At 39.5% G+C, this 25,146-nt stretch overlaps 1 protein-coding gene across 6 annotated transcripts in view; it reads right to left on the bottom strand.

The window, feature by feature from the left end:
• Positions 1–25,146, bottom strand: part of GOLGA4 (golgin A4) — a 124,616-nt gene that overhangs the window by 71,448 nt on the left and 28,022 nt on the right. For 5 of the 6 annotated variants that reach the window (XM_042903770.1, XM_042903768.1, XM_042903767.1 and 2 more), the window contains 6 exons: positions 22,276–22,341; positions 12,217–12,531; positions 9,525–9,572; positions 7,882–7,938; positions 1,072–1,170; positions 409–538 (listed from right to left, as the gene is read on the bottom strand). In XM_042903770.1, coding sequence (XP_042759704.1) covers positions 409–538; positions 1,072–1,170; positions 7,882–7,938; positions 9,525–9,572; positions 12,217–12,531; positions 22,276–22,341 — 715 coding nt within the window. Of the gene's footprint in view, positions 1–408; positions 539–1,071; positions 1,171–7,881; positions 7,939–8,810; positions 8,895–9,524; positions 9,573–12,216; positions 12,532–22,275; positions 22,342–25,146 lie in introns of those variants that run through there. The other variant, XM_042903769.1, reaches the window with a different exon arrangement.

The raw sequence follows: 25,146 nt of genomic DNA on the forward strand, positions 1-25,146 counted from the left end.
AGAAATATTTAAGCAGTATTACTTAAAAAATGAAATAGCCAGCGACAAGAACAAATTCACTTATCTTAAACAGGATGGATCTGTTTTTACGAAATCTAGCTACCACTATCAATAAAACAGTGTAACATCATGAATTTTAGCGTATGTGCTGCTGAAGTGAGCGCTAGAGTGAATTTTAATTACAACGAAAACGTGGTGCTACTCACGGGCTTTCAAGTCTTAAAACAATGACTTAGCTCCGTTCTCCTGAATAACCACAACAAACAAAGAACCAAAGTAACAAACACTCGTGCATCTTTCTGGAAATCGTAGGAGGACACTTTTCTATCTCAGCCCACATCATGCCCCGGAAACTCTCAACATCCTCCCCTAGCTTCTAAACTAACTTTTTCACAAGATGAAGCTTACCTACTGGCTCTATATCACTCTCCGTGTTCTCTTTAGTGGCACCTTCAGCCTGTGGTTCCATCTGAGGACACGGTTTCGGTAAATCAACATTCATGGGGCCGTTTCGTAACCGCTGTTTCAGCAGAGAAACCTAAAAAAGAAATGTGCATTAGAAAATAAGATGATAGGGGCGCCTGGGTGGCTCAGTCGGTTAAGCATCCAACTTCAGCTCAGGTCATGAGTTCGAGACCCACATGGGGTCAGTGCTGTCCGTGCAGAGCCCACTTTGGATTCTGTGTCTCCCTCTCTCTGTGCCCTCCCTCGCTCATGCTCACTCGCTCACTATCTCTCAAAAATTAAAAAAAAAAAAAAAAAAAAAAATAGGCCATTTTGGGGCACCTGGTGGCTGAGCTCAGGTCATGATCTCATGGTCCTGGGATCGACCCCATGTCAGGCTCTGTGCTGAGCATGGAGCCTGCTTGGGATTCTCTCCCCCACTGCCCCTCTCTGGCTCACACATGTGCACCCCCACACACACACACACACACTCTCCACTCTCTCTCTCTCTCTCTCTCGCTCTCAAAAAAAAAAGAAAAAAAGGCCATTTTGTAACATCTAGAGCCTCAAAACTCCCTTCATTTTTCTCTATCCAAACGCCACACACTTTTTCTTGTAATCTTTTACCTGAGTCTGGAGAACACTGATGTGCTGATCTTTTTCCTCTAAAGATGCATCAAACTCCTCTTGCAGACGTTTTTTCGCTTGTTGATCCATCTGCAGCTCCTAGAACACAAAGAGCTTTAAAGTAGTTTTCGGTAAAAAACAAAAAAAATACAAACTTGAGGTTTTCAAAGCTCAAAAACATAATCCAGATTTGCGTTTCTCTGAAGGTAAAGTATCAGCAACAATAATTAGAGAAGAATCAGCGCCTAAAACGTTAGCATTTCTCCCAGCAGATAATTTTGTTCCTTCAAAACCCCGAAGGTCCAAGAAGAAAGTGTATTTGTAGAGCTGGAATGACTGCTCTATGATGTTAATAGTGTGGAGAGAACAAATAATTATTTAAGCTAAAAAATCTTTATCCGACTTTAAGACATCTTACTCCTTGTGCTCTCTGGATGCACTTGACCTAAAACTACATTGTTTTCTACCAAACAGAGAGCCAATACAACCTTCCTCCTCCCAATACCCAGAAGCAAGAGACAGCCAAAGTCAGAAGCTTCCTCATCTGTGAAACAAAAAGTCTGAACTAGCCCATCACCAAACTGAAAAATTTCAAGTTCCTGAAATTACTTAAAATGCTCCTTTCTCTGGGTCATCAGGGAGCCTTCCCAACTAAATCCAATGGTCTTTACCTCTCTATTATAGCAGTCACCAATAGTTCCCTTCTCAGATGAGGCACCTGCTCTCTGGGGCTTTAGGCTCCTGTCTACACTCCTGTCTCTTATTTTGCCCCACCCGCCTCACAGATTCTATTGGCATCGATCCCCCTTCAGTCCTGTGCCTTCGGTGCTTCTGACACTTATTCCGTTAGAATGCTAGAGATTACAGTCTGGAGCATATGAAATATCCCATCAAAACCCATCTATTTTTCTACGATGCCTCCTTTTCTAGTTCCCTGAGCTCAGAACGTTCACAGTCACATTTTGCCTCCCTTTGTCAATCCCTGCGTATGAGCAGATTCTTTTACTGCTGTTACAATATTTGAGCGCTCTCGTTTTCCACATCCATAACTATAGTCCAGATCTCTATCATTTCAATGACTAAGTTCCTTCAGTAGCCTTCTAGAGAGAATTCTCACCTCAAGTCTTCCTCTGGTTTAATCTATCCCTTGCACACACATTTGCTAGGAAATTTTCCCCAAACAACATTTGCAAGGACTTAGCAAGCAACGCCCTCTTTCTACAATGTTTCAAATTTATTAGCTCTCAAAACACTGAAGCACTAACTGTTCTCTATTCTCCCCCACACCTACACCGCCCCAAGATCCCACTGGCACTGCTCCTCTCACTAAAACTCCTGGCTTGGCTCCTCCCACGGAACGAGTCTCCAAATGCCAGTCTTTGAGTCAGGACAGGTCCACAATGAAGTCTTGACGGATCCGTGGTGAAATAACAAACACAAAGCCGGTGGAGACAGTTTTTCCTTCTTAACTGTCCTTTACTCTGAGAATATGTCTTTCCTACTCTTTTTTGTGATTAAAAAAAAAAACCTTTTCAGGGCACCTGGCTGGCTCAGTTGGAAGAGCAGGCAGCAGCTGATCCCAGGGTTGTGACATGGGTATAGAAATTACTTAAAAATTAAAAAAAAAAAAAAAAAAATCTTTCACAAAATAATGACAATAAAAGAATCTGGTTCCTTATTCAATGTCCTACTGGAAAAAGTAAAAGTCTGCAGCTCCCTGACAATTCTCCTTTCCCCTCTATCTGGAAGGAACTAGAAGGTAATTTTTCAGTCCATGAAAGCCAAACAGTCTGGAAAGCACTGCCGTCCATGACTCCGCACAGGCCAATTCTTTATGATCCTTTACCCTCTTTAAAATTCATTTCTTCCAAATAATTTTCTACATCCTACCATACTAGACTCTGTTATATGCCATCTCTAACAGCCAACAAAAATTCCTCAATTTTTTTTTGAGAGAGAGCACGTGCACGCACACACGCACACACACGCACACAGACACGTGCATGGGGGAGGGGAAAAGGGGGAGAGGGAGAAAGAATCGTAAGCAGGCTTCATGGTCAGTGCAGAGTCTGACACAGGGCTCGATCCCATGACCATGAGATCATGACCTGAGCTGAAATCAAGAGTCAGACGTTTAACCAACCTAGCCACCCAGGTGTCCCCAAATTCCTCAATATATATGATGATTTTCAGGTTTTTAATGTTTTAACTTCTCTGTGTAGACAAGAAATCCCTGGATACAACAGCAGCATCTTTTAATCATACACTCCACTCCCTCCACTTGTCACTTTACCCTATCCTACTAAGTACTCCATAAACAATACAGACTACAGTTAAAAAGGAACTTAAGAACTGTCTACTTATATCCTGACGACGGCCCACAGGCTGGCTAGCCAATTGTCCAATATTTCCTTGATAGGGATCTCACTACCTCTAGAACTGGACCCTAGTATCTGGGGTCATTTCTTACTTTAAAAATTTCTTCTAGAGCACCTGGGTGGCTCAGTTGGTTAAGTATCTGACTTCGGCTCAGGTCATGATCTCATGGCTGGTGAATTCGAGCCCCACATCAGGCTGTGTCCTGCCAGCTCAGTCTCCATCTCTCTCTCTGCCCCTTCCCCATTCATGCTCTGTCTCTCTCGCTCTCTCAAAAATTAAATAAAACATTAAAAAAATTTCTTTTGGGGTGCCTGAGTGGCTCGGTCAGTTAAGCGTCCGACTTCAGCTCAGGTCATGATCTCACGGTTTGTGAGTTTGAGCCCCGCGTCGGGCTCTGTGCTGACAGCTCAGAGCCTGGAGCCTGCTTCGGATTCTGTGTCTCCCTCTCTCTCTCTGCCCCTCCCCCACTCATGCTCTGTCTCTCTCACTCTCTCAAAAGTAAGTAAACATTAAAAAAATTTATTTTAATTTATTTTTGATTAAACCTTCAGGGTATATTTAATACTATTTGAACTTTTTAGCCAAATAATAATAAATGGCTCTATAATATTACTAAATATAACAAACTAATTCAATAATGTTCCCATTTTTGGCCATTCAGACCGTTTACAAATTTTGGCAAATCTTGAAATTAACATTTTTATGCATATGATTTGAAAGGTCTTTCTGATTATACCCTTAGAGAGAAATCCTGATGAGTAGAATGTATCAAATACATTAACTATTTCACTATTTTTTATCTTTGCCCTATGCTACCCATTATGTTCAGATGTGATTTCAAGCTGCAAAAAATGAACCCTCCTCCCTAAAGTTAGCTTTGAGAACAGCAATTGCTTATAATGAACTGCATCTAGGTGGGCCTAGAAAAAGTACATGCCATGCACGGACAGAAGGACAGAGAAAGGAGGAAATATCTAGGATAGTGTCTTCATTTACTCCCCATTTATCTGGCCTTAAAAGGGAATCAGAACCCTATCTACTTGGATGAGCTCATAATATTCATAGTTCTATTAACTTTCTCATAATATGATATTCCTATTTAATATCTGTGGATGTTATAAGATTCAAGATCAGGCAAAGAAAATTACATGCTATCTGTTGGAAATGGTTTTGCTTACCCTTCTACTTATCTGATTCATTAACAAATGCCTAATATGCTAAAAATCAGCATAAGAATAAAATATACATACATATATGTATATGTATATATAGGACTGCTGTTTTGTTTTGTCATCCATCCAAAAAATATTAGAGGAGAGATGTTCATGGATTCTACTCACGTGTATATGCATGAGGAAGAAATAAAATACTAAGCAAGCAATGTTTTCTGAATATCTTTTTTTATTACAGTTATTTGTTAGCTGCTTGTTTATCAAAAGAAACTATGCCATAACCGAGTATTCATGTTCCATAATTGAGGAACACAGATCAGTGACAAAATTCCATGGGACTCAACCCAAAGAAATTCTTTACATTCCAAAATCCTTTTAGCCCCTGAAAGATACCAGCTTTCCTCATCTCTTCAAAATCTTTCATAGAATCTTAATTTCCATAGAAATCTGCATATGCCTTCTTTCTTGGTTCAGCCACAGCAAACTTACAGAAAGCTGCAACCCCCCAGGGATACAGTGAATATGCCAACAATAAGAAACCGCAGACGCTTAGCCAGAAGGCCTTGCATCTGAGGTTTCGTCAAAGCACTGGAAGTCATGGTAGTTCTCAATGCTAGCCTCAAACCCGACATCCTTCCTGAATATCTTCATATAACAAAATAAAGAAAATTATACTCTTTTTCCTGGTCTAAATCAATAAAGTACTAATGAACCTGTGTGTAACTTCCCTTCAGACTTTAATTCCAAAGAAACGAAATACTTTATGACTTACAGCACTTTGAATGTTTAATTAAATACTAATCATGATTTTATGGATTATACTATTTAGCTGAAGGAAATTTTCTGTTCTTTGTGAACAAAATTTAAAATATCCAGACCCTCACTTATCCATTTAGTATCTACACATAAATTACAGAATAAATCTCTCTTCATGTAACTGGAACCAGAGTTATAGTTCAGAAATAGACCTTAGCTACTAAAAAAATAGTGTAGATCTGTACCAAACAACTATTTATTCTATGGCCTCTAGACCCCTTGTTCCTCCTCTCTTCCCTTGGCCCAGCTGTCCCCTGGCCATTCCATTGATTACAGTCTTGACTAAAGACAATGTGGTAGGCAGAATACGGCCCCACAGATCCCAAGTCCTAATTCCTGAACCTGGAATATATCAGGAGAAGGTGCAGATGTGAATAAGTCAAGAGCCCCGAAATAGGAGATTATCCTGGATTATCTGGGTGGGCCCAATCTAATCTCATGGGTTCTTAAAATCAGAACCTTTCCCAATTGAGTTCAAAGAGAAGGGGAGAAGTGATTATGGTCGAATGGGCAGAGATGCAACATTGACAGCTTTGAAGATGAAGGAAAAAGGCTTTGCCACGTCCAAGGACCAGAGGACGTGGCAGCCTCAACAGCTGGAAATGGCAAAGAAACAGATTGTCCCCTAGAACCTTCATTAAGGAACAGTCCAACCGACACCTTGATTTCAGCTGCGTAAGACTTGTGTCAAATTTCTGAGATTTGTGTTGTCTTAAGCCACTAAGGTTGTGGTATTTGTTGCAGCAGCAACGAAAAACTAACACAGGTAGGCAGATACTAAAAATAACTAAAACTTGTCAATCTGTGTCTCTGACAAGCATTTCCTAACAGGGTTTTCATTTTCACAAGGATTAAAAGGAAAAGAATACATATGTAATGGCTTATGACCTAACAGTATACATATGGAAAAAGATCTTTAAATGGTGGAAAAACTGGAATAGTATATAAAAATTTATTTAACTAATTTCATGAATCATAATTGATGGTGGTAGTATTAGAATTGTTATTCTAAGACTGTTGTGTTTATAATGCTGGAATAAGGCCAATAAGTGATTTTGGGTCTTTTATCATCAGGTTCTTCCACACATGAACTGTAAGGAAAAGAAAGGGATCCAGGGGGATGTGTAGATTCAAGGAGACTTTTCAAGATCTACCAAAACAATTTTTACACAGGCAAGACTATTATGTCTAGAGGTGCACACTTAGGTGATAAAACCTTAGGGGTACCTGGGTGGCTCAATCAGTTAAGCGTTGGACTCTTCATTTGGGCTCAGGTCATGATCTCACGGTTCATGGGTTCGAGCCCTGTCTCAGACTCCATGCTGCCAGTGTGGAGCCTGCTTGGAATTCTCTCTCTCTCTCTCTCTCTCTCTCTCTCTCAAAATAAAGAAACTTTAAAAAAAAAATGCTTAAAGAGACACAAGGAAGTACAACACAAGTCAGTAGTTATTTTTGGAGAAAGGGACGGGACTATGACTTGCTTGGGAAACACACAGGGGCTCTTGGGATGACAAGGAACATTCTATTTCTTGACTGTGGTGGTGGTTATGATGTGTTCACCATACACAGATAAGCCATATATTTTTGTGCATGATTTTCTATATTTGTTATACTTTACAATTAAAATATTTTCACAATCAAAATATTTTTAAAATTTTACCATAAGCGATACAGGAGCGATATAGAATCCTATCCTCTAACCAATACAAGTCAATAATATCTGTTCTTCTCAAGACAGGACAGGAGCAGAAATGAGCAAAGTATGATTCCAAATGATAAATATCTGCCTCAATTCTAATACTTCATTGTAAAAGTTATCCCCCAAAATTATAATGAACATAATTTTTATCTAATTTTACCAAGATTATTGGTTAGGAAAAACAAAAAACAAGCCTGAAATACCTAACAGAGGAGACAGGTTAGCCTTGGAAGTTGCCACTGACTGTTCAAGCTGGCAAATGATATTCTACTGCTAAACATGATATTCTTTTTCTCTTAAGTTTATTTATTCATTTTGAGAGAGAGGGTGTGTGTGTCTGTGTGCACATGCACAGGGGAGACACAGACAGAGAGGGAGGGGGAAAATCCCAGGCAGGCTCCTCACGTCGTCAGCACGGAGCCGGACTCGTTAGAGCGGGGCTCCAACCCATGAACTGTGAGATCCCGACCTAAGCCCAAACCAAGAGTCGGATGCTTAACCAACTGAGCCACCTAGGTGCCCCTAAGTAAGATCCTCTTATGTCATTAATTCCACCAACAGTACATACCTTAGGAAAACGACACAAATAAAAACTGTAAAAACTGATCGCTGATCTTATAAGCTGGGCTGTTTAGTTTTTACTCTAACTACCGAAGTGTATATGAAACTCTCCCAACAAGTACAAGAGTTCTGATAAACTTAAGAGATTTAATTACTATTCTCAAAGTACTAATCACAACTTACCTCTCTTAACTCTCCAATTCTCCGAAGTGCTTTATCCTGACTCTGACTTAATATACCCTTCAATTTAAAAAGAAAAAAAAAAAAAAGTTGGTTCAAACAACTGCATGAAATACTAATGAAAAGCAAGTAGAAAAAGAGCACAAATCATTGAACTTTATCTTTAACATCCTTTACACTGGGACTATGCAACCACAGTTCTCTACCGCCACTTAGTGGTAGAATTACATACATCTAGAAATAAAAATCCATAGACAATTCATAGATACACAAGCAAGGTACCCACAGACTGTAGGAATAAGATGAACTTTTGAATATGAATTTATGAAATATTAATAATACAATGCATTAAAACAGAGCTACCCCTCATGTCAAAAGACCCCCATGTTCAAGAAAACATTAACAAACTAAAAACTCTATTTGTAATATCCTGATTTCCACATTTGTTATGGACAATGAGAACACTGAATCAGCAATAAATAATTGGTATGATCATTCTGAACTGATTATACTCCAGATCAAAGCCAGAAAATTTAATATTGTACTTAATGAAGATTATTATTTATAGCAGATTAAATATTTTACAATAATGCACATGGGGAAATTAATTAGTGTCTTTAGATGGGACAAAATGCTAAACTGTTAATAAAATAACTTTTACTGTAAAAAATAAGACTATATTTTTGGTGCATGACTTTCTATATCTGTTATATTTTACCATTAAAAGACATTAAAATGTTTATCGTGATACAGCAGAGATAAAAAATGCTATCCCCTAACAAAAATAAGCCTATATTCTCCATCTTTCTCAAGACAGGACAGAAACAGAAATTAATACAGCATGATTCCAACTGATAAATATGTATACATCTTATCACAGCAAACTGATGGTACCGTTTGAAGTGGAATGGATACTTCCCCTTAGCTCTGACCTGTGAATTATCACCTGGGATACCTGGTGGGAAATGTCTAGCCACAGAACAGGGTGACACAGTGGGGCTGAGGTGCGCCACCCAGAAGAGCTTCCTCTCTCCACATACTTAACCAAGAGCTTTACAAGCAGCAGCCTCAGGAAAAAACAGAGAAGATGCTTGTGTTTGGACCTTGATATAATGATAAGGAACAGAGACGTCTGCAGATATTTCAAAAATAGAAGGGAAAGCTTAGAAGGCTGTATGTCTCTACCACTAAAAACCAAGACGTGACTTGCAAATTGAGACACCAGAAAGCATGTTTGAAAGAGGCAAACACGCCTTAAATCCGAACCTCTTACACGCCGCAGGGGATCCACAATTCAAAAAAGCCCATCCCGACCAGAGGTAAAAATCTCTGGAATTTCTCATTCACTCCCTTTATTAAAACAACGGGGTGCCTGGGTGGCTCAGCTGGTTAAGCGTGACTCTTGGTTTCAGCTCAGGTCATGATCTCAGGTCAGTTAGTGAGTTCGAACCCTGGAGAGTGATTCTCTCTCCCTCCCTCTGCCCCTCTTGTGCTCTCCTTCTCTTTCAAAATAAATAAATAAACTTAAAAAAAAATACTTGGGTCACATGGAGAATTATTAAAAGTGAGGGTCAGAACTATCTTACTGTAAGACTCTAATTTTTAAATAATGTATGAATCAATATCACAGCCAAGATATCACTTACTTGGAGCTTCTTCTTCTCTCTCTGAAGAGTCTGATAAGCTATGACAAACTAAAATAAAGAAAAAGTCACCAATAATATCAGTCATTCCTAAATAAATGAGTTATTTTATTTTATTTTTTTTATTTTTTTATTTTTTAATAAATGAGTTATTTTAAATACTGCTAACGCATCTCTTTATGAAAGTCACAAATACACAAATCAGGAGAATCCTTTTATAGATAATTCAACCTCATTAGATGCATATAGCGTACAGTCAAAATTAACAAATGAAATGTATTTCTAAAAAATAAAATATAACTTGACTGTATAAAGATGTTAAGTCTGGACTCGATTCCACCTCAGGCACATACATCTTTAAATCTCAGTACCCAATTATGACCAGAGCCAACTTGCCTAAAGGCACGAGGCTGCTCAAACTGCGGCCACAAACCAGTACCATCAGCGACAGCATCCCCTGGGAGCTGGCTTAGGAGGAGAAAGTCTTGGGTCCCACGCCAAACTAACGGAATGAGGCTGGAGTTGGGGGTGAGGGGAGGGATATGTGTTTATTTAGCAAGCTCACCGGGCGGTTTTGTTGCTTTGGGCTATTATAGACCATGTAATTCATCTCTAAAAGACTCTGATTATAGGAACTGTGATGAGGGCTGGGTAAAAATCTGAAGAAAGGGACTCGTAACCAATAGATGAAAACTGGTAATGTAGGTTCTGAAGAGATGTTTAACCATTTAACCTAATTAAATAGGATATTTAAACATTCTACACAACCTGATGAAATTATACACTAACAAATCTCTTAAACCTAGAGATTCCATAGCCCTATTCATCTGAAAAATAAGTACATGGCTCCAATGGATTATTTGGACCCTACTTCAGAAGTACAACAGGGCTCTGAAGAGACAGGCTGCAGCTTGAAGAGGAAGCACTCCCCTACTCCGCACCCTGCCATTCTCCTTGGAAGGTTGCTGTGTGCCCCTCAACGCATCTACTGATGCCTTGAGTTAACGGGGCAGGCAGTCATGGAAGGGGAGTCCATGCAATAAAGAATTAAAAAAAAAAAAATCTGCCTGAGACCACAATCATCCTCCTCTTACTACCTTAAAATAGCTATTCTTATTCCCGGATAGGAAAACGGTGCTCAACAAGCGGGGAGTAGGACAGGTGGGAAGAGTAAGCCAACAATGAGATGTCACTTACAGCACGATCTTATCCTGGTCACCTACAATGGCAAGGAAAGACAGACATGAAGACTATGTGCTCTTTTCATCCCTAAGAAGCTGCATGACTCTACTTGAGGTGGCACAGAAGGGTGGAAACAACCAGAAAGACCTGAGGTCTGTCAGCTGCTACCTGTGTGACTTTAAGCACATTTTCTTAATCTCTGTGATTAAGTCTCCACGAGCCTCTCAACCCCATTCTACTAAATGAAGCTCATTAATATCTACTTCACAGAGAAGGTGCAAAATTCAATGGCACCGCAAACTTAAAATGCATAGTGTCTTGCATACTTTCATACTACTTACACTGCTGCCCCAGCTTCAAACTTAGAAGCAACAGGCAAGTTAGTAAAAATAACATAAGTCTAAACAACAAATAATCCAGGACGATTACTGACTCGGACAGAAATGAATAACAATAAATTTACGGGAAAAAGCTGCCTGATTCCACGAGTACCTCATGAGAGAGATGGCTTTAATGCTATTTACATGTCTAGCTTCCAGCGAGCTGAGAGAGTTTAGCCTAATAATTCCTTCCTATTTTGTCAGCACTTTGTAGTTTTAAAAAGATATTTTACATATTTCGTCTAGGGGTTTCTGTTTTTATGTTTGGCTGCAGGGGTAAAACTAAACATACTACAGCCATAATCGAAAATGGCAGTTATGGCTAACGTTATATACGGACCTTGAACCTTATTATTCATCAATTAAAGTTAACTATAATGCTGAGTTAACTGGTAAGGCAATAAAACATTATGCACTAAGGAAAAAAATTCCACGGGCAACTCGCCCCAGAAAGGCTTTCCTAAGGAAGAAGAGTTTTCACTGCACAGGACAGGGAGGGAAACTAATGCAACCCAGCCCAAAAGGAAGAGCGGAAAAAAGATGGAATGGGACTGCTGCCTTCCTCTCTTAGACCACACAGACAGTGCCATCCTCAAGGGATTTAGCAATTAAAGATTCATCTGAGGTGAAGTTTAGATGCAGGTATAATGAGAGTGAACCAAATGTGTCAGAAAATCGGACCACCTAAAACATAATTAGGGTAAGCAGCGATGGAAGTCTGGTCGGCAGAAGAGGTCACTTCGGAAGCACAGCAGTTAGAAGATGAACAAAAAAAGGGGATGTGAGGAGGAAAGATGATGCGCTCTGCACGGCGGGGGGGGGGGGGGGTGTGTGTGTGTGCAAGCAATGTTGGGGAGAGGGGCTGGGGGAGAAGAGGGGCACGGAAGGTGCAAACCGGAAGGCTACAGAAATGATCTTCTCCAAAATTTGACTAACAGTCTTGCCAAAGGGGTTCTGTACACCTGAAAATCTTTAGATAATGCCAGAGACTAGCCATAATAATCAGCGGATATGGGGAATCAATGGTTTAGCCAACCACAAGAGTAAAAGCCATACAGTAGTATGAACTAGACAGAGAACAAGAGGGAAATTTTTCGTATTGGCAAAAAAAAAAAAAAAAATCGTGCTCCTACCTCGGAACATTTTCCTTTGTAGCTATTCAACCTTCGTTCCATTTTTCGCAAGCATTGAATCAACTGTTCTTTGTTGAGACTGTCTAAATTAGGGAGTGAGTCTTCTGGTTCACTCTCCATATCAGAGGATGGATCAAAGGTGGCCGCAGAAAAGTCCAGGTCAAATCGATTCAGGGACTCTCTGGAAGACGTTCGTACCAAAGACTCTTTAGAAGAAGATCTGAACAGAGACTCCTTTAGTGGACTTCGAAACAAAGACTCCACTGAAGGTACCCGGAGCTGGAGCTTCTGTGCAAAAGACTGCGTGTCACCTGACTGCAACCAAAACCCGACAAAATATGTGGTTAAAATGCACATTTAGACTTCTAGTATTCCCTATCACCACCAACACCAGTAATCTATTAAAAGCTCTAACAAATGCAATTTACATTCCTGACATTTTGCATAACACACTGTTTTCTGGAAAACAAGAGACACCCGGCTGTTTCTGAAAAAGCACTGGACATGGAGTCAGAGGGCTGGGATACAGGTCCCAGGTCCGTCACCAAGCAGTGGAACGACCTTCACTAAGTCACTTCCCTTCAGTTTGCACATCTGTAATAAAGGAGGATGCCATGCTTCCCAGCCGACCTCACCGGTGTGCCGTGAACATCTGTCCACTCAACTAGAAGATCCTCGGAAGCAGTGATGTCTGTATCACCAGTATACACACCCAGTGCCTAAAATGGGGGTATATATGTTGTGAAGTGTGTGGCTAGAATCAAGTGGGCTTTACCCTGAGTCTCCATGAGGTGCTGATTCCTGATTGCCCTCTTTAACACAAGAAGGGAAGGGGGGAAGGGGGAGGGGAATGCTTAGTGAGCCCACTCTGTTCACTAAGAGAATGCCAGGCAGGGTTGACTAGTGACATCCAGCTCGGTGTAATTACCGTTCTGTCTACTGAGAATAAAAATGAGCATTAAAAAGTCACGGAGGACGACTCAAAAATCTGAGCTAGAATCCCTCCGCACAAATCAGTAAGTCTGATGTCAGAAACAGTAATAAGCAAGAGCTGTTCTCTTAATTTGAATGATGTGTTAATTTGAATAGTAACAACGACGGGGCGCCTGGGTGGCGCAGTCGGTTAAGCGGTTAAGCGTCCGACTTCAGCCAGGTCACGATCTCGCGGTCCGTGAGTTCGAGCCCCGCGTCAGGCTCTGGGCTGATGGCTCGGAGCCTGGAGCCTGTTTCCGATTCTGTGTCTCCCTCTCTCTCTGCCCCTCCCCCGTTCGTGCTCTGTCTCTCTCTGTCCCAAAAATAAATGTCCCAAAAATAAATTAAAAAACGTTGAAAAAAAAAAAAATTGAATAGTAACAACGAAAAATAACATAACATAATTCAACAAAATGCTCCAAACTGCATTGTTTTGTTCAGGGGACAGCAGTATTTAACAGGTGTTTCCTAGGAACTCATTCTCATTAGTGTGCCACAGGGTCACCTGCTAGATCTCAGCAGTGCCAGGAATGAATGCCCACGAAAGACAGAGGCCATGTGTGGGCAAAAATTACAGGAAAATAAAAATATTCTCTTTAGTATACAATTTAAAAAAGCGAACCAGGAAAACTTGACTCATGGATGCTAGAGACTTAGTATCAGTATTGGGCAAGGTGGGAGTGAGGGGAGATAACATGCCCCCCCCTTCACATGCACAGAGATTTCTCACAGGTGATTTATAATAGTAAAAACCGGAAACCCAAATGTACACCCACTAGAGGATACGTCATGTACATTACAATACATGAAAAGAGGTTCAAGACATACTATTAAATGGAAAAACACCAAGTTAGAAAATAATACACATACTGTGAACTCATTTTGATTTAAAGCAATTACAGGTACTTTTCCATGTGCAGTATATGTATTTACACAAACACCCTTCTATCATAATGTGCAAGTTTACCTTTATGGGGGGTGGAGGGATGGAGAAAGTCTTAAGGGAGAGGAGGGACCCTCATGCTCAAAACCTTTTAAGAACTGCTTTACTGATACTCCACGACCAGCCACTTCTGACCTATGCAAAAAGTGCTTTTCACTTCACACAGACGGTGAGTTGCCCTGGGACAAACAAGTGAAGCAAGTTCGAATTACACTACAAACAGTGTTGTCTTAGGGTCAGCCAGAAGCTAAAGAACAATGTCAAAGACACGTCTTCGCAGAAGCTGATAAACCTGGTAACAGCCACCCCCGTACATTTGGAAGTGACACGTTTGAGTGTAGTGATTCGGCCTGTGGACTATCGAATTAGGGTGCCTAAGTTCAAATCCTGGTTCCCCCAGTATGTTCGACATGACCTTGACCAAATTACTTAACTTCACTAGTCTTCTTTCTTCCTCTTTAAAATGGGGATGATAAAAATAATTATATGACGATGATGATAACACTACCCACCTCAGATGGATGCCACAAGCACTGAGTTAATACATGCAAAGTGCTTACAATGTAGCAAATACTCAATATACATTAATAATCATTACAATCATTAGAGAAAGGAGACTAAAATAAAAGACAAACTTACAAATGAGAATGTTGTACACAAGCTTCTGTGGCAGACCCTTTCATATGATGCAGTAGCTAAGAGCGTAGGCTATGAAACCAGACCTCTTGGGCCCAAGTCTTAGCTCTGCCATTACTGGCAATATGACCTTGGGCAAGTTACCTGACCTTTGGTGCTTCTGCTTCCTCATATGTAAAAGGCACTCATCGCACAGGGTAGTCGTGAAGGGTAATAAGTCAATACACGCACAGTACTTCAAGGTAAGACTGGCTTAAGGTAAACAATAAATACTGGCTACCACCTGATATCTAATCTTCCTGTTTTTCTTTTTACCAGGACCCAGTTTTGTTCAGAGTAAGTAATACTCACCTTCCCAAGCACAAATTAAAGCCACATGAGACACCACCACCCATCCACCAGAATGGCTAAAACTAAAACTATGGAAAATACCAAGTATTGGTAAGGATATGGAATAGTCCACTTTGGAAAACTACTTGTCGGTATTTACTAAAACCAAATACAAGTACACAACCTGAATCAGCAATTTCATTACTAAGTATGGACTCAGCGGAAATGTGTATGTATGTTCAGCAAAAGATAAACTAGTAAGTTTACAGCAATCTTATTCAAAATAGCCCCAGGGGCACCTGGGTGACTCAGTCGGTTAAGCATCCGACTTCGGCTCACGTCATGATCTCAGGGTTTGTGGATTCGAGCCCCGCATTGGGCTCTGTGCTGACAGCTCGGAGCCTGGAGCCTGCTTCGGATTCTGTGTCTCCTTCTATCTCTGCCCCTCCCCAACTTGTGTTCTGTCTCTGTCTCTCAGAAATAAATAAATGTAAAAAAAAAAAAAATAGTCCCAAACCTGAAGCTACTGTTGATGCCTATCAATAACCGAATGGATAAATTGCAGTCTGTTCACCAACGGAATACTAGACAGCAGTGAGAATGACTTACAGCCACAACAATATAGATGAATCTCATAAAGCATTGAGCAAAAGAAGACAGACGAAAGAATACTCATTTTTATTCCACTTACATAAAGTTCAAAAACAGAAAATTAACCTAGACGTCAGGATAGTAGTTATCCTTGGGAGTCAGAGCAGGGAATGGAAGCGACACTGGTAATTTCTGTGTCTTGATTTGGAGCATTGGCTACAAAGGTGTACTTGATGTGTAAGCACTCAGAAAGCTGTATAAGGTGTATATCATACTTTTCTGTATACATTATATTGTGATATATTTCAATTAAAGGGGTTTTTCTAATTAGCTTTTCCCAGACCCTGTTTCATCTAGGAGGGGGCCAGGTGACTGAGTTCAGCCAATAAGGCACGATACATGGAAATCTATACATTGGAACCTTCTAGGAGACAGATTATTTTCTTCATAAAAAGGAATATGTCTTTTGTCTTTGCCTCCTGTCTTGAGTCTTTCCTTCTGTCTAGAATGAAGATGCAACTCTTGGAGGGCAACTTGTAGTTGTGAGGGTGAAAGGCAGTGGTAAAGGATATGGGGGGGACAAGAAGCTAACTGGAGAAGGGCCCTTAAAGACTGTTTATCCTCAAGCTTTCTGATATGTGAAAAAATACACTCCCACTGGTGCCAAATGTTGTCAGGTTTCTGATATCAAAGACATTCACGGATTTAGAATTCATTTTTGAAAAAACTGATGGGGGGGGTAGGGAAGGAGAAATGTATACGCCAAAATAAGCGAACATATCAGAGTTACTTTTAATTCCTTTCTGTCTCCCCCATTTGACCCCGTTTTCAATCCCTCCTTTTTATTCTCCCAACACTATTCTTATTCAGAACCTTATCCTCTATAAGCTGGATACCAGCAGCAGTCTTCCGTTCCCCTGCCTCTTAATCTCTTACCCTAATCTGCCCTGTCACACTGTCGCCAGAATTGTCTTCCTAAAACATCATTTAGATCATTTCATTCCAATTCTTAAACTGGATTCCCATTTAATATAAGGTTCAAGATCCTGAGTTTACATTCAAGGTTCCCATCTCCCAAGACCCATTTCTCTATAAACTCACCCCTCCATGTACCAAAAACCTGAGTCAAAACAGGCAACTTCCCGCCCCCTTAACAAATGCATCAATGTGTGCCTCTGTACCGCTGCCCGTAATTTCCCTGCATGTGAAAATCCAGACATCCTTCAAAACTCAGCTCAAATGTCCGCTTTTCCAGGAAACCTCAGATCTCACTCATCAGAAACAACCTTTCTCTAAGGCCTAAGCTTTTACCAGAACCATTCCTGGAGCACTGACTGCATTCTGACTCACCGTTAGTTAGTTACATACTGGTGTAACAACCAGCTGAGTTGTTTATGCCCCAAAATAACTACGGTCACTTACAGCACAGTGACTAAGAACACAGACTCTGAACCGAATTCCCTGATTTGAATCCCAGTTTCACCACTCACTAGTTTTAAGACCTCTATGTTTTAATTTTCTCATGTGTAAAATGGAAATAACAACAGTCCTGCCCAGTAGGATTGTTATGAGAATTAAATCAATGAAAACATTTCAAATGGTGTGCTATATGCAGTAAGCACTAAGTAAGTTTTCCTGCCATTATATCTGCTACACACATACCCTCACCTCTAAATATGTTCATTTTTTAAAAAAAATTTTTTTCTACATTTATTTATTTTTGAGAGACAGAGAGAGAGAGCATGAGCAGGGGAGGGGCGGAGAGAGACGGAGACACAGAATCAGAAGAAGGCTCCAGGCTCCGAGCTGTCAGCACAGAGCCCGACGTGGGGCTCAAACCCACGAACCGTGAGATCATGACCTGAGCCGAAGTCGGGACGCTTAACCGACTGAGCCACCCAGGCGCCCCTAAATATGCTCATTTAGAAAAGAATCCATATTCTCTATCTCTGTCTCCTTGCCACAATGCTTTCCATAAAGTAGGTACTTAGTACACATTTGTTCAGTTAGGCCTTAATCTGGCAATATGATAATGATGATCCAATAAGAGATATTTAAACATCCCATGCTTGGTCAAAAGGATATATAACAAATACATCATTTTACATATACAGTATATGTTATTCTAGAAATCATCAAAACATATTAGTACACAATCAATAACAGTCAAAAAGAAAAAGAAAGAAAAACATACATCCACAAAAAGATTTCTACAATAATGCTCGTAGTAGTTCTATTCATAATAGTTGAAAACTGGAAACGGCCCAGGGGTCCATTAACAGGTAATAAACTGTTCAAAGGGATTCTACACAGCAATAAAAAGGGACAAACTACTGATAACATGATCCACAACAACATGGATGAAATTCCAAAAACACTGCGGTGAGTGAAAGAAGCATTCTACAAAAGACTATGTACTACATACATGAGGCCACTATATAAAGTCCTAAAACAAGCAAAACTAGTCCCCCGCGGTATGGTGGGAAAAAATGTCAAGAGATTGCCTTTAGGAGGAAGAAGAACCATAAAGGAACTTTCTGGGGTCTTGATAATGTTCTGTAATCTCTGTATGGGACTAACATATGGCTTCAGCATACACATTTGTTAAAACTCGGGTCGATGCACACTTGAGGTCTGTACATTTCACTTTATGTAAAATTTACCTCAAAAAAGAAAACACAACTCCTAGAAGAAAAAGGCAGTAAGTTCTTTGATATCAGTCTTAGCAGTACTTTTTTTGGACCAGTCTCATTAGGCAAGGATAACAAAAGCTAAAATAAACAAATGGGATTACATCGAACTAAAAGGCTTTTTGCACAGTGAAGGAAACCACCAACAAAATGAAACGGCAACCTACTGAATGGGAAAAGGTATCTGCAAATCATACATTTGATAAGGGACTAACATCCAAAATATATAAAGAACTTACACAATATAAAAAAAAAATTTTTAATGGGCACAGGACTTGAATAGACATTTTTCCAAAGGAGACAAGCAGATGGCCAACGGGCCTGGGAAAAGAACATCACTAACCATCAAGGAATTGCAAACCAAAACCACAGTGAGATAGCACCTCACAGGGGTCAGATCGGCTATTATCAAAAAGACAAAAAACAGCAAGTGTTGGTGAGGATGTAGGGAAAGGGAACCCTTGTACACTGCTGGTGGGAATGTAAACTGGTGTGGCCACAATGGAAAACAGTATGGAGGTTCATCAAAAAATTAAAAATAGAGCTACCATACGATCCAGCAATTCTCCTTCTGGGGACTGATGTGCAAAAAAGAATGGAAACACAAACTCCGGGAAAAGTATGCATCCTCACGTTCACTGCATTATCTACACAAGCCAAGATATGGAAGCAACCCAAGTGTCCTTCAACAGCTGAATGGATAAAGAAAATGTGATATATAGACAGAACAGACACAGACACAGACATAGAGACAGAGATTATAAGAATATTATAGGAACACATATATAAAAATATTACTTGGGGCACCTGGGTGGCTCAGTCAGCGAAGCGTCAGACTCTTGATTTCCGCTCAGGTCATGATCTCAAGATTCGTGAGAGAGAGCCCCACATTGGGCTCTGCGCCATCAGCACAGAGCCCGCTTGGGATTCTCTCTCTTCCTCTCTCTCTCTGTCCCTCCCCACTGGTGTGCACAAGCATGTGCAGTCACTCTCAAAACAGATACATTTTTTTAAAAAAGAATATTACTTAGCCATGTAAAAAGAGTGAAATCTTGCCATTTGTGACATGGATGGACCTAGAGGGTACTATTCTAAGTGAGATAAGTCAAAGAAAGTCAAATGCCATATGATTTCACTGATATATAAAATTTAAAAAAATAAACAAAACAATACAGTTTCATAGATACAGGAAACAAACTATTGGTTACATGAAGAGGGAGGTGTTTGGGGAGGAAGGAAAAATAGGTGAAGAGAATTAATAAGTACAAACTTCCAGTTGTAAAAGAAAGAAGTCAGAGGGATGTAATGTACAGCATAGGGAACCCAGTCATTAATACTGTAATAATTCTGCATGGCGACAGATTCTGGTAACTAAACTAATCATGGGGATCATTTCCTAATGTACAAAAATATCAAATCACTATGATGTATACCTGAAACTAAGGGGGTATCATATGTCAATTATACTTCAATCTAAAAAAAAAAAAATCTAGGGAGATAACTACCTTTTAACCAAATTAACTAAAAAATTAGTAAAGTAAATTTTCATCATGATTCATTACTACAGAACCTCTAGGCTGTGTGTCCTTAGTAGCTATATATGTAATTATACCACTAATTAAACCTCTGAAACTAGTCAGTTTCATAGTAAGGTCCTTTAAAATTTGATTTAACTTGTATTTTTAAGAATTCTTACATGTGGTATTTCCATTCCTCTCTCCTCAAAGTAATTAAAGTATTAATACTTAAAAAAAATACAAGTAATGAACTCTGGTTAATGATATACATGCTAAAACATTAAAGGGAAGGATAACATGACCCACAACTTACTCTGAAATGCCATTAAGAAAGTAAAATTGGAGGGGTGCCTGAGTGGCTCAGTCGGTTGAGCGTCCCACTTTGGCTCAGGTCATGATCTCATGGCTCACGAGTTCGAGCCCCGCGTCGGGCTCTGTGCTGATCGCTCAGAGCCTGGAGCCTGCTTCAGATTCTGTGTCTCCCTCTCCCTCTGCCCCTCCCCTGCCTGCGCTTCTCTCTCTCTCTCTCAAAAAATAAATAAACGTTTAAAAAATTAAAAAATAAGTAAGTAATTTTTAAAAGTAAAAATGGATTGAGGGGCAGACAGAAGAATGTATACACAGACAGACTGGTGATAAAGCAAACACAGTAAAGTACCAATGACAGAATCTAGGTGGTAGGTATACAGATGCTCACTTGAAAGTTCTATTTCTCTGTATGTTTGAAGTTTTTCACAATATACTGTGTGGAAAAGAAAAAAGGAGCAAATACTTATTAAATCATTATACTGGGTGCCAAAACCAACTGATACGTAGGATGTTCAACGCAGTAACAAGGGGGGGTGGGGGGGTCACCGGCAGCTGTATGAACTCTCGGGCTTGCTTTATGCCGTCTCTTCTCCCTTGGCGTCAACTCTCTGATCTCCTGCTGCTGTCAAGATGCCCAATCACAGGAAGCATTCCACGCCCTTGGAGGATATGCATCATTCCCAATTTGCTAACAACAGCCAACAACCAACTAATCAGAAACGTGTTTAAAAATAAAGACTTCTGAGTAAGGGCATCTGCTTGTGATTAAGAATTCAATGAGATCATATATATAAAATGTTTAACGATGTCTGACACATAGTAAACACTCAATAACTACTACTTTATTATTTTTGAGAAAAATATTTGTATTTTTTTAAGAAAGTTCCAAGCCTTTGGTGGGCTGACTTCCTGAGTATCACCCATGTTCATTCTTCACCTTCATTAAAACTTAAATTTCTCCTGAATGTGTTAGAAAGCTGGTTCTCATTCATTCTAGTTTTTGCATTTACAACAGTATTTAGCCTTTTTGAACTATTCTGTAAGAGAGGAAAATAGGCATTCTAAATAATAGTTTTAAATAATATTCATTAAAGACCACTGGATCTGTCCAGTACCATTTAGACCAGTGCCTCCAAATATTTTACCCCTACTTCATGGCATTTCTAGATAATGATGTATTTGGAGAGGATTGGAATAGTTTAACTAGGGAGGCTGAGCAAAGCCAGAGCCAGAAGCCCAGGGACTTGGACTATGCCCAGAACCTGACCAGCTCCCCCCAAAAGGAACAAAGTTCTCAGCTCATAGAATCTGTTCACGGAGTTTGCGAAGCTATAATCTGTATCTGTGCTAGACAATACTTTAGAATGTTTAGTCTACACAATTTAGTTCATAAATCATCTAGCTCCTAAATTGTCTACATATATGCTCCAGGTTCACAGAGTAGAAATGTTTCTGCCCTACATTAGAGACTGCTAAGAATAGCCAGGTTAACGATAACATCATCACTAGAGCCAAAGTAAACGAATGTTCATGTCAGACATTGCTGTCATAATGACGCTTTTAATGAATTTTTTTTCTTTCGTTTTCGGAAAGAATCAAAAGAATGTCACTTGTGCTGCACCCCCCAAGTAACTTTTTTAAATCAAGATAACACAAGTGCTCTAGTAGTAAAACACTCTGCATTAGAGCAAACTTTAAAAGAAATCCCATTCCGTCCATATCCCCCCCTTCCAAATTATGTAATTCAATATGTCTTTCAATATAAACTATCCCTAATATTTTACAAGCATAAAGTCATATTCCTTTTTGTCAAAAAGTTTTCTCTTTACTGCCATTAATTTTTTAAATGAGTAACAACGTCGTATTACATGACTGCTGTATATACATGCACGATTTTTATTTAAAACTGTTTCCAAGAAAGCATCAACACACCTGGATTTACCATACATATACATATTATATCAAATGTCTGGACATCACTCTTTCAATAGGAAGTCAAATGCTAATAATATAGATTGACCAACACTCTGAAATGACTTGCTATTTTTTAAAAATAACAGTAGTAACAGACCTGAGGAGTGGTTGGTTCACTTCCATTAACACTGTCAGGAGATTTCGTGGCTTGGATAGATGCATTCTAAGAAAAACAAAGAAGTATCATAAAGAAAAGGAACAGAAAAAACTGTTAAGAACAAACGCCAAGCACCAAGACCCATTACATACATTTATCAAACACAATTAGTTCATTTATTAGAATGTTTTCATGCAAGGCAGAACTAGTACGGTGAGTGTGAGTATTTAGAAAATTTATTTTGCTGTAATATATGTAACTAAATAGCAAAGATTAGTACGTTGACAATTTCATTTTAAGCTAATCACATACCTCTCCCCATTATAAGGTCCCTAGCTTTTTCCCCCATGACAAAATTAACACGGGGATTCAATTAGCAAACCTCATTCAAATAGACAGCTATCCAGAAAAAGCAATGTCAAGTGTCCCCTACGATAAAATAATACTCAAAAGTTATTTGGGCTAAGACCTGAAAAACATCTTTGTTACAAGAGATGGAAATGCCTCATTCATCTGAAGCCAGCACTCTAAATGAAATTGTTATGGCAATTTTCAGAAAAACTTGTCATTAAAAATATCTTCTTCCACATACGAAAGCTTTTTGTTTTGTTCTGTTGCCATGACAAATGCTCCAAATTAAGCGACATTCTCCTGATTACATCAGCCTGGCATAGGTTCCATGATAACGAAGGAGATTCTCTGAGATTCAAAATTCTATACTGCATTCGTAATACACTGACCAAAATTAGAGCCTTAAAAGTGGCTCATGATAAAATAACTTCTAAGTTTTAAACAAAGCGTTAGAGCAAATCCTAGCCACTATGTTTCAGTAACTCGGTAGATTTTTAAATAAGACATTTCCTGTACATTTGTACAGCTGACCAAGGAAAGGTCAAATAACGAATATTCTTTTTTTAACGTTTATTTTTGAGGGTGGGTGCAGAGAGAGAGGAAGAGAGAGAATCCCCCCGATGCAGGGCTCGATCCCTCGAGCCATGAGACCATGACCTGAGCCGAGATCAAGAGTCAGACGCCCAACCAACAGAGCCACCCAGGGACCCCTGAGTATTCTTGAGTATCAGTGGAGATGGCACTCAGCTTTGCAAGTGTTCTCAATTTTCTGCACTGTACTCCCATTAGGTATTTGATACTAAGAAACAACTGATTTTTAGGTGTGATAAATGCACTGTGTTATATATTTTTAGTCATTATCTTTCAGAAATATATACCAAAACATTTAGATGGAATAAGGTTTCTGAAATTCGCTTCAAGTAACCCAACAGGGATGGGGACGGGGAAGGGAGGTGTGCGTGTGTGGGAGGGTGGTTAGACAAGTGTGGGGGTATGATAATAAGAGAGCCATGAGCCATTCACTGATGCTACTGGGTACTGGGCATGTGGGGTGGGATTCTTTTGCCACCGTTACTACTATTTCCACTCTTGTCATACGTTTGGATTTTCCCCAAGAACAACTGATACACCTTCTCCCTCTAACATAAAAAGACTTATCAAATTTTATCAGTCCAAGACATCTCCCTTAGGGTTATATTAGGGAGAAAAGTTGGGGGAACGTAACTCTTATCTTCCTGTTCTCTGCCATTTCAAAGAATTACAAGCTGTATATATGGCTATATTTGTGTAGCGTGACCATTAATGCTTTCTGGCCCTAAAAATATACTACATTACACACTATAAAATAAAAAACCTACTTTATAGAGTTCAAGAAGTCTCTCAATCCCTATATTGAAAATTAAGATCGTTAAATTGCAGAGAAAGGAAATGAAATGGTTCCGTAAAACATTTAAGTCAGGATGAAGAGTGGCAAGAGAGTCTATATTCTATTTTAAGGAAATTACTTGACACATGATTGTGGTCCATACAAAAAGCTATTCTATAACTGACCTATCACACTATCGGACAAACATTACCTAACGTTTAAAAACTTTCCCTCTCTGCAAATATGTTTCAATACGTGTATTACATCACATATTTAAATAGACACAGCTAAGGAAAGCATTGCCATGTTACCCCGTAAATTTAAATTAGGAATCTGTAGAAGCAAAATTAAAGATTTGTCACTACTTGTAACACCTTCACTTTTGCCCAGCAAACTCTCATTTACTTTTCGACTTTCAAATGCAGCTTCTTTTATGAAGTTTCATATGGCTTGCCTGGGCGCTAACACATTTCCTATCCCTGTTATTTTCTTCTAGGAAGGCTTGATTCCTTTGCATTCTAAGTGTTTGTCTCTAGACTAAACTATAAACGCTCGGAGGGCAGGAGCCCTGCGTGTCCATCTTGGTGCCCAGGACTAGTGGTAGAGGCTTAGTATATGCTTTTGCCTGACTGGTGGTAGAGGCTTAGTATATGCTTTTGCCTGACTGGTGGTAGAGGCTTAGTATATGCTTGTCAAATCCTTATGCAGTTACTTCCTTCAGTATAAAAAGGCTTCTGAAGTCCTCCTCCCAGAGAGAAGCCAAAAGAACTAGCTCAACGCATGTCAATACTCAGCTGTCACCAGTACTTTCTCCCGGAGGCAATTCTTAGATAACAGAAAAATTCTTCTAATCTAAAGTGCATTTAATTTAAAAGCACACACAGGTTCCCTGCCAGATTTGTCTTCAATTATGTTTTGTTCTCTCTTTCAACAACTATTTTTTTGACTGCTGAGCACTAAGGATACAGTAATTTTTAGAATGTGGGGTCATTTTCAAAAATCTGAATGAAGGAAAAATCAATAGCTGGTGAACTCATAAGTAGACCCTCACTAAATGTGTGTTCCATTTGTATTTTGTTATAGGTTATGCCGTGATTTCCCTTTGTTGCATGGAGAGAAGTTTTTATCTGGACAACATTTAAATAAGATAAATG

Source organism: Panthera leo, chromosome C2 (assembly GCF_018350215.1).
Source record: "Panthera leo isolate Ple1 chromosome C2, P.leo_Ple1_pat1.1, whole genome shotgun sequence".
In the NCBI taxonomy this organism is placed as follows: Eukaryota; Metazoa; Chordata; class Mammalia; order Carnivora; family Felidae; genus Panthera; species Panthera leo.